At 40.1% G+C, this 10,000-nt stretch overlaps 1 protein-coding gene across 1 annotated transcript in view; it reads right to left on the bottom strand.

The window, feature by feature from the left end:
• The window catches only part of LOC126997926 (uncharacterized), a 43,071-nt gene that overhangs the window by 29,897 nt on the left and 3,174 nt on the right, over window positions 1-10,000 (bottom strand). The window contains exons 6-9 of the mRNA XM_050859155.1: window positions 7,995-8,106; window positions 7,152-7,312; window positions 6,581-6,715; window positions 5,740-5,884 (exon numbers count right to left, since the gene is read on the bottom strand). Coding sequence (XP_050715112.1) covers window positions 5,740-5,884; window positions 6,581-6,715; window positions 7,152-7,312; window positions 7,995-8,106 — 553 coding nt within the window. The remainder of the gene's footprint in view (window positions 1-5,739; window positions 5,885-6,580; window positions 6,716-7,151; window positions 7,313-7,994; window positions 8,107-10,000) is intronic.

Below are 10,000 nucleotides of genomic sequence, written 5' to 3'. Positions count from 1 at the left end.
AAGAAAGAACAAAGCACGCCCGAAAACATTAGACTCTATAATGATGCCAAGCGACGAGTAAACAGATTAGTGCGTCAGGCAAAGCGTAGATATGAAGAAAATATTGCAGCCAACTGTAAAAATAATCCGAAATCCTTCTTCAGTTACATAAACAACAGAAAGGCGACGGTGCACTAGTGACTGACAGCCAACACGTTGCAAACCTATTAAACAATTACTTTTCCTCGGTGTTTAATACTAACAGTCCTCCAACTACTACCACCAACACTAGTACTAATGTAAATCCTGAGCATGCATCGCCTAACTTTGAAATAAAACCCGATGAAGTCCTTAAAGCCCTCAAATCACTTAAAACAAATAAAAGTCCTGGACCTGACAAAGTATATCCACCTCTGCTGAAAGAAACAAAGAGCGAAATACTCTCCTCCCTCACAACCGTATTCAATATGTCCTTGCTACAAGGCATCGTCCCTTCGGATTGGTAAAAGGCTAACGTGACACCGATTCTTAAGAAAGGAGACAAAAAAGTACCAGGCAATTACAGGCCCATTAGTCTAACTTCGGTTGTAGGTAAGCTACTTGAGGGCATAATTAGAGACAAAATTGTGAGTTACCTTGAAAGCCACTCATTAATTGGGGACTCACAACATGGCTTCCGAAACAAAAGATCCTGCCTATCAAACCTATTAACCTTTTATAACGACCTCTTCACTGTTTATGACGTAACCAAATCACTGGACGTAGTCTATCTTGATTTCCAGAAAGCGTTTGATAAAGTCCCACATCATAAATTACTTTACAAATTAAAGTAAATAGGTATTGACGGTCAAGTAAGCCAATGGATCGCGAATTGGTTGAGCAACAGACAACAAAGAGTACTGATTGACGGATTTAACTCAGAGTGGGCGCCGGTCACTAGTGGCGTCCCTCAGGGCTCGGTTCTTGACCCAGTGTTCTTCATTATTTACATCAACGACGTGGATGTTGGACTCAATAATCGCATTAGTAAATTTGCAGACGACACAAAGATCGGTAACTCGGTTCTCACTGACGAAGACAGGCAAAGCCTCCAAGAGGATTTGCACAAAATTTCAGCTTGGTCGGATAGATGGGAGATGCCCTTTAACGTAGACAAGTGCCAGGTCCTTCAAGTTGGAACGAGGAATAAGAAGTTCGATTACGAAATGCGCGGCGTTAAACTCAAAAGCGTTCAATGCGTCAAGGACTTGGTGTCAAAATCGCGTCAAACCTCAAATTCTCACAGCAATGCATCGATGCAGCAAATAAAGCGAACAGAATGTTGGGCTTCATTAAAAGAAACTTTTTATTCAAGAATAAAGATGCAATACTCCCGCTCTACAATAGTTTAGTCAGACCCCACTTGGAATATGCGGTACAGTTTTGGTCTCCCCACCATGCAAAGGATATTGCTAAATTAGAAGGTGTTCAGCGTCGGGCAACGAAAATGATAACTTCCTTGCGCAAAAAATCCTACGAAGAAAGGTTTTCCACCCCTAACATGTTCTCTCTTGAGAAACGTCGCCTCCGAGGAAAACTAATCGAATGTTTTAAGATACTTAATGGTTTCACGATTACGATCAACATTATTTATGATTGATGACACTTTGCGCGCAAGGAACAATGGCGTAAAGCTCAGATGTAGACAAGTAAATTCAGACTGCACCAAATTTTTCTTCACTAACGTTGTAGTGCGAGAATGGAATAAGCTCCCACCGTCAGTGGTCCAGCGTAACACGATTGACTCCTTCAAAAAAAAAGCTCGACCGTCACTTCCTTCAACTTATTATCAACTAGGGTAGAAATGCAACGTTTTGGAGCCTTCTGATTAATGTAAAATCACTTAGGTTTAAGGACAGACCACCTAGTCTGGACCAAGGGGTCTGTGTGGTCTGATTTTCTATGTAAATCTATGCAAATCTCATGTCATGAGAAACCCATGTAGTGCATATACATATATGGCTACGTAAACATCCCGCTAACTCTCTTCATGGGGAAAAATACCATTACAACTGTAGCACACTTCTCGCCATTAAAAGTTAACGTGAGTTTAATACTAGACATACTGGTAAGCTGGAATCCATCCCTACAGCTGTCTTTGTGCGACAGCGTCGAGTCTAAGTAAACAAATGCCATGGCGAATAAACGCCGTCATGTTCGGAGGCGATTTTGACCCTATGTATATTTTTACCTAGTTACGTACTCTACACCATCAGAATCAGAAAAGCATGCAGATTTAGGATCTGTGCTTACAAAAGTTATGCAACGAAAACCAGCTGAGTACTAAGGAGTTGAAGATACTCCCTACTGCATTTAACTCTGATTTTTGTATGTGTATTATTACATTATTGTTACAATTTTATGCTAGTGATGTAGAATTTTCTCAGGAAGATGATGGTGGTTTCAGTTTTTCTTAAAAATGAATGATGGGGTCAAGAAGCAGGGTGGGAGTGAGGTGTGTTATGTCCTCGGTTTTGGATGAACCGGGAACACCCACGGCCCCAGGTCGGCGTCATTCAGCACAATACAGGGAAATGGGGGACGCGCAGTCTAGTATGTAAAGCCCCGTTCACACTGCCGACTCTGGGCCATGACAACCCACAAGGTACACAAGGTCTTGGGTGTTGATGTGAAAGGGTCGGGCATGTCTTGAAAGAGGTCTTGAGACTGTTGCCGAATGCTGCGCCGACGTCGTGCCGGGAGTCTGGAGTCGTGAGGGTTAGCACGACATGCAGGCAACTAGTTGCCCGAATGTTCCAGACAGTCGGCAAGATACCAAGACTCCAATAAAACCTCCCTCCCTTCTTGGAGCGTGTGAACCAACTTATCAAATGGAAAAGTCGCTGGGTTGTCGTGACTCAAGAGCTGGCACAGTGTGAATAGGGCTTAAGTCTGTGCAGGACAGTAGGAACAGAGCACCAATGAAGCTAGCTTGGATTACCACTGCACTGTTATTTAATTTAAAGATGTGGTTGCCCCTTTAGGTAATGAAGCGCTTAACTAAAGATGGAGATTGTTGTTATTATTATTATTATTATTATTATTATTATTATTATTATTATTATTATTATTATTATTATTATTATTATTATTATTATTATTATTATTATTATTATTATTATTATTATTATTATTATTATTATTATTATTATTATTATTATTATTATTATTATTATTATTATTATTATTATTATTATTATTATTATTATTATTACTATTACTATTACTATTACTATTATTATTATTATTATTATTATTATTATTATTATTATTATTATTATTATTATTATTATTATTATTATTATTATTATTATTATTATTATTATTATTATTATTATTATTATTATTATTATTATTATCACTTATTATTATTATTATTATTATTATTATTATTATTATTATTATTATTATTATTATTATTATTATTATTATTCGTATTATTATTCGTAATATTATGATGATGATGGTGGTGGTGGTGATGGTGATGGTGGTGGTGATGGTGATGGTGATGGTGATGGTGATGGTGGTGGTGATGGTGATGGTATTATTGGTGGTGATTATGATGGTTATTATTATGGTTATGGTGGTTATGGTGATGGTTATTATTATTATGATGGTGGTGGTGGTATTGGTGATTATTATGGTGATTATTATGGTGGTGATGGTGATGGTGATGGTGGTGATGGTGATGGTGGTGATGGTAGTGGTGGTGATGGTGATGGTGATGGTGGTGATGGTGATGGTGGTGATGGTGATGGTGGTGGTGGTGATGGTGGTGGTGGTGATGGTGATGGTGGTGGTGGTGATGGTGATGGTGGTGGTGATGGTGATGGTGGTGATAGTGATAGTGGTGGTGGTGGCGGTGATGGTGATGGTGGTGGTGATGGTGATGGTGGTGATGGTGGTGATGGTGATGGTGATGGTGGTGATGGTGATGGTGGTGGTGATGGTGATGGTGATGGTGGTGATGGTGATGGTGGTGGTGGTGGGGATGGTGATGGTGATGGTGATGGCGATTTTGATGGTGATGGTGATGGTGGTGATGGTGATGGTGATTTTGGTGGTGATGGTGATGGTGATGGTGGTGATGGTGGTGATGGTGGTGGTGGTGATGGTGATGGTGATGGTGGTGATGGTGATGGTGGTGGTGGTGGTGGTGGTGATGGTGATGGTGATTTTGGTGGTGATGGTGATGGTGGTGATGGTGGTGGTAGTGATGGTGGTGGTGGTGATGGTGATGGTGATGGTGGTGGTGGTGGTGGTGGTGATGGTGATGGTGATGATGGTGATGGTGATGGTGGTGGTGGTGGTGGTGATGGTGGTGGTGGTGGTGGTGGTGATGGTGGTGATGGTGTTGGTGATGGTGATGGTGATGAATATTATTATGATGATTATTATTATGATGATTATTATTGTGATGATTATTATAATGATTATTATTATGATGAATATTATTATGATGATTATTATTATGATGAATATTATTATGATGAATATTATTATGATGAATATTATTATGATGAATAGTATTATGATGAATAGTATTATGATGAATATTATTATTATTATTATTATTATTATTATTATTATTATTATTATTATTATTATTATTATTATTATTATTATCATTATCATTATCATTATCATTATCATTATCATGATTATTATTATTATTATTATTATTATCATTATGAATATTATCATTATGAATATTATCATTATGAATATTATCATTATGAATATTATCATTATGAATATTATCATTATGAATATCATTATGAATATCATTATTATTATTATTATTATTATTATTATTATTATTATTATTATTATTATTATTATTATTATTATTATTATTATTAAGAATACTGTTATTATTATTAAGAATACTGTTATTATTATTAAGAATACTGTTATTATTATTAAGAATACTGTTATTATTATTAAGAATACTATTATATTATTATTATGAATACTATTATTATTATTATTATGAATATTATTATTATTAATATCGATTATTATTATTATGATTATGAATTTTATGATTATGAATATTGTCATTATGAATATGATTGAGTATGATTATGATTATTGTAATTACTATTATTACTACTATCACTATCATTACTGTTCTAAGATTCGGTGGCTGAGTGGATAGCGTGACGGCACAGCGTCCAGGACGACGCGAGTTCGATCCCCGCCCGGTTTCACAAGATGGGATGTGTCAGCCGCCGCCGAGTGGCCTAAGACAAACCACATGCTGTCCAGAAGACCACCCATCAACACGGACTCCGGGGGGCTGCATGAGCCAATGCAAGATGGCGCCACTATAAACACTTGCCTGCGCCACAACTGGGGCCGACCAGCGGGCCCTGTTACGAAGGAAAAGCCTTCCGGCGCAACAGACGAAGACGTAAAAAAAAAAATTGAGAGGAGTGCGGACACTATAAATCGCCTGTTCAGCAGCCCCCAAACACCTTAGACGTCGAAGGCGAAAATGAAAAAAAAAGCGATGAGAGGGGAGAAAGAGGACAAAGGAATTGAAAATGTGATAGGAATGAAGGAATGAAGGGACGGTAATTCACGTGGGTTAAAAGAACAGTTGACGTGCTTTTTCTTAAATTAAATGACTGGCTCTCGCCTGTTTCCACTCTAAATATTGAATGTGCAAGTGTTCGTCTATTTTAGTATCTCTCCTTTACCTGAAATCCGTCTTACCGTCGTTGTAGTCGAGGAGGAGGGTGGTGGTGACGATGCTGCTGCCCGGGGTCCTGCTGGTGGTGCTGAAGGTGCTGGCGGCGTTCGGCTCCGCATTTCGGTCATGGTCGATGCGATACAGTTTCTTGCCGAAGTCATACCACGCCTTAGGATTCCAGGGGGTCATAAAAAGATAGAGTAGCTCACCACGAAATATATATATACACGATGGTTATGAATTAAAGGAATTGGCACTTCAATATTAAACTGTATTTTGGCATGGCCCCGAACCATTGTTTCCTCATCCCCGAGGAGATTAGATCGATTGTGGCATTCAGATTACAACATTCTGGCAATGCTCCTCCAGCTGTCCATTAACACAAATAAAATAAAATAAATTACTCTTATTTAAATTAAGACTGAAAACAAAGTAGGATTTAAATTACTTTAATTGAAATTAGGATAGAGAATAAAGTACCTGCCTCTTGTTCAACGGATAAGGACCAAAATTTGAGCTTGTAATGTCAAAAGATAAACAACTTTCGTTCACTTTACTACTGCTTAACTTTGCTTCACCACTTTAATTTAAATTAGAATTGAAAACGAGCTGCTTGAGTCTTACAGAATGGATAAAAACAAAATTAGAGCTGAAAATGTTTAAAGATAAAAAACTACAGGTGGGTCAAATCTTCCATTCCCTTTACTACTTCTTCACATAACTTTAATTTAACTGAGGACGGAAAACAAAGTACCTGCGTCTTATACAACGGATAAAAAACAATTTGACAGCGTCAAAAAATAAACTACGAGAGGGCCAAGTCTTCCCTTCATCAACTCCAGAGGTCATCAATGGCAGACTCACGTCAGCCCACATGAAGTACTTGGTGTCCGTGTCTCGATATTCCAGGCTAAAGGAGAAGAAGGTGTCGTAAGGGGAGTCCGGGAAGGGGTGGCCGGGCTCAGGGACCAGGTCCTTGCAGTAAGTGTCATCAGGAATCTGCGGAACATGACGCTCAGATCTGTATTCTTCGACGCTCCCTGCCCTCTTATCAGTTATTTCTAAGGCAAAAGAAGGAGTCAAACGCGTTCTAATTAGTTCTTTACTTATTTTCATGGTACAGAGGCTTTGTTCAACCACCAGCAAAGCCATAAACACCCCCCACTCAATGAAAATGCCCACAACTACGAAAGCCTTATTTTAATGTATGTGCTTGGGCGCCGAAATGTTTAAGAATATGGCCCCTAATCTCTGTCCATATCAACTTTGCGATTAAGCCCCGCCCACAGTAGTCCAGCAAGCTCAAATGAGATCCAGCGTTTCAAAGCATCATTCGCACATTTCTCCTGAGTTAGGGGAGGGGAGAGCTTGTTGTTGTTCAAAGATTTTATCCCTCCGCGGAGGAACATCACCACCAGCACTTTCCTAGACTCACCAGGAAGACGGAGCTGTCGACGAGTCCCGGTTCGTAGTACATGACGCTGGCGATGAGTGGATCGTGGGAGACCTTGGTTTCGTTCTTCCACATCAGCACCTCCCAGCCCACGGGCAGGGACGCAGTCTGGTCTGTCGGGATCGGCATCTTCCACTCGGGAACTGGAAAAGGAGAGGCAGAGAGATTGAGAAAAAGTAACGAACAGGAAACTAGTAAGAAGAAAGTGCGAAGATAGGCGAAAGGTGCAGGGTTGCTAGAAAAAAATGCATCATTAGCACTTTTTGATAACAGTTAAGTGGCTAGTTTGGCTTTTTAAATCTATTTTTGGGACGGAGTTAGTCGTAAGTGTTTTATGTTCGCAATATCAAGTTGACACATCACGAACTCAGTCATAAAAATTTCATTAAAAAATGAATAAACTACCTAACCACGCCTTGAAAAACGGGTCGAAAAGATAAATCAGCCACATTATTGTTGATGAAGACCAAGACGACGTTTAAACCATCAGATGTATGGATCTGAAAACCGGCATCGAGGAGGTAATGTGAGGTAATTGTAAGAAGTAGCATCGAGGCACTAAAAAGTAACATTAGAAAGCTGTAAAGAAAACGACTGTCGGGATTCTCAGAGATAACAAGGGGTCTGAAAAGGGGAGCATTACAGGACGGAAAAGTAGAGCTGGAACACTGAAAATATAATGTCAGGATATTGAAAAGAAATAAGAAAGCTCTAACAACTAGCAATATGATCACTGTAGAGTAACCTAGGGAGAGACAGCCAGACAGACAGACAGACTAACTTACTAACACAGAGAGACAAACAAACAAAGACAGAGACCCTCACCGCTCCAGTAAGTTGCCATTGATACCAAACGCGTCTCCATCTGATTTTCATATTTTATCAGGCCGCACCATTCCCATCGCTCGCTTGGAATGCCTCGTCTGTCGAACGTACCCTGGAAAGAAGCACAATTTTCCCTCTGTGAAAAATTAAATGGGCATCACAAGACAGAATATGAATTAGAGTACTGGATACAGATAAATGACTTGCCCTAGAATGAAAATGAACACCCCCTACTCCAACCAAGGTCAAAGCTTACGTGGTCTGCATTGGATGGGCCGACGCAGCAGTACATTAAACTAATTTCCTATATCACCGATCCGCGACACTTACAGGAAACTTGGAAATGCATTATTTGTCCGAGTAACACACGGGAAATTAATTTAAATGCATTTAGTTGGAGCAGGCGAGTGTTAAGAACATAAGAACATAAGAACGCAGGAGTCTACAAGAGGCCGGTAGGCCTGTACTAGGCAGCTCCTTTGACCCTAAGCTCCCGTGTATCTAACCCCACCTAATATCGCTGTCCATGAATTTATCTAATCTATTTTTTAATGTGACAATTGTATTGGCACTCACCACATGACTGCTAAGCCCATTCCACTCATCCACCACCCTGTTAGTAAACCAATTTTTGCCTATGTCCCTGTTGAATCTGAATTTATCCAGTTTAAACCCATTACTTCGTGTCCTACCCGGTTCTCTTACCAACAAAACCTTATGAATGTCTCCTTTATTAAAGCCCTTCATCCATTTATAAACCTCGATCATGTCTCCACGCACCCTTCGCCTTTCTAGAGAATGCAAGTTTAACTGCTTGAGTCTTTCCTCGTATGGCAAGTTTCTCAACCCCTGAATCATCTTAGTCATCCTCCTCTGCACCGATTCTAACATTTTGATATCCATTCTATAGTAAGGTGACCAGAACTGAACCGCATAGTCAAGATGAGGTCTAACTAATGCTAAATATAGTTTGAGGAGGACTTCGGGGCTTCTGTTGCTTACGCTCCTTGAAATAAATCCCAGTACCCTATTAGCTCGATTAATAGCTTGAATGCATTGTGCCCTTGGACGGAGATCAGAGCTCACTAAGACCCCTAAATCCCTCTCGCACCCAGACCTGCTTATGAGAGTGTCATTTAAGCAATAGTTATGTGAGGGGTTGTTCCTACCTACACTCAGAATACTGCACTTCCCTACATTGAACTCCATCTGCCATTTATCCGCCCAGTCATACAATCTGTTGAGTTCACCTTGGAGAATACTAGCGTCCTGATCCGACTCAATTACTCTACCGATCTTGGTATCATCTGCAAATTTACTAACATCACTACTAATTCCTGTATCTAAGTCACTGATATAAATAGTAAACAAAAGTGGACCTAATACCGAACCTTGTGGGACCCCACTCGTAACACATCCCCAGTCAGATCTTTTACCATTGATTTGCACTCTTTGCTTCCTATTGCTAAGCCACGCCTTGACCCAGTTCAAAACTTTACCCTCTACTCCGTGAGCCTGTAATTTAAGCAACAGTCGTTGGTGAGGAACTTTGTCAAACGCTTTACTAAAATCAAGATAGATTACATCATAATTTTCATCTCTGTCAACCGCCTCAAATACTTTATTGTAGAAGGACAAGAGATTGGTTGGGTTGAGGTTGAGGTTGGTTGAGATTGTTGGGGCAGGATGATGTGGCGTGCCAGCTGTGGTGAATGATGATCTTCCTCGAGTGACTTGGCCAGCCATGGACAGCGTATATGTCTGTTTATGCTTCGCTGAGCATTGCTAGTCTATGTACATATGTACAAAGATAAAAATAATCCAAAATGTGGCGGTGAAAGCGAGACGGTAACCCGCCCGTAATAACGTCTAAGGTGTTGACGGAACGGGGGTTTTAATTAACAGGAAAGCTCTGGCGTACGTCGCGGGGGCCCAGTGGTCACCTCGTCCCGCTAGTTCACGTACCCCGCGCCGTGACGTCACTCCCGGCCACGTTAGCATACGTG

Source organism: Eriocheir sinensis, chromosome 13, assembly GCF_024679095.1.
Source record: "Eriocheir sinensis breed Jianghai 21 chromosome 13, ASM2467909v1, whole genome shotgun sequence".
Taxonomy (NCBI): Eukaryota; Metazoa; Arthropoda; class Malacostraca; order Decapoda; family Varunidae; genus Eriocheir; species Eriocheir sinensis.
Note: the sequence above shows the minus strand (reverse complement) of the source record. Positions and strands in the feature narration are given on the sequence as shown.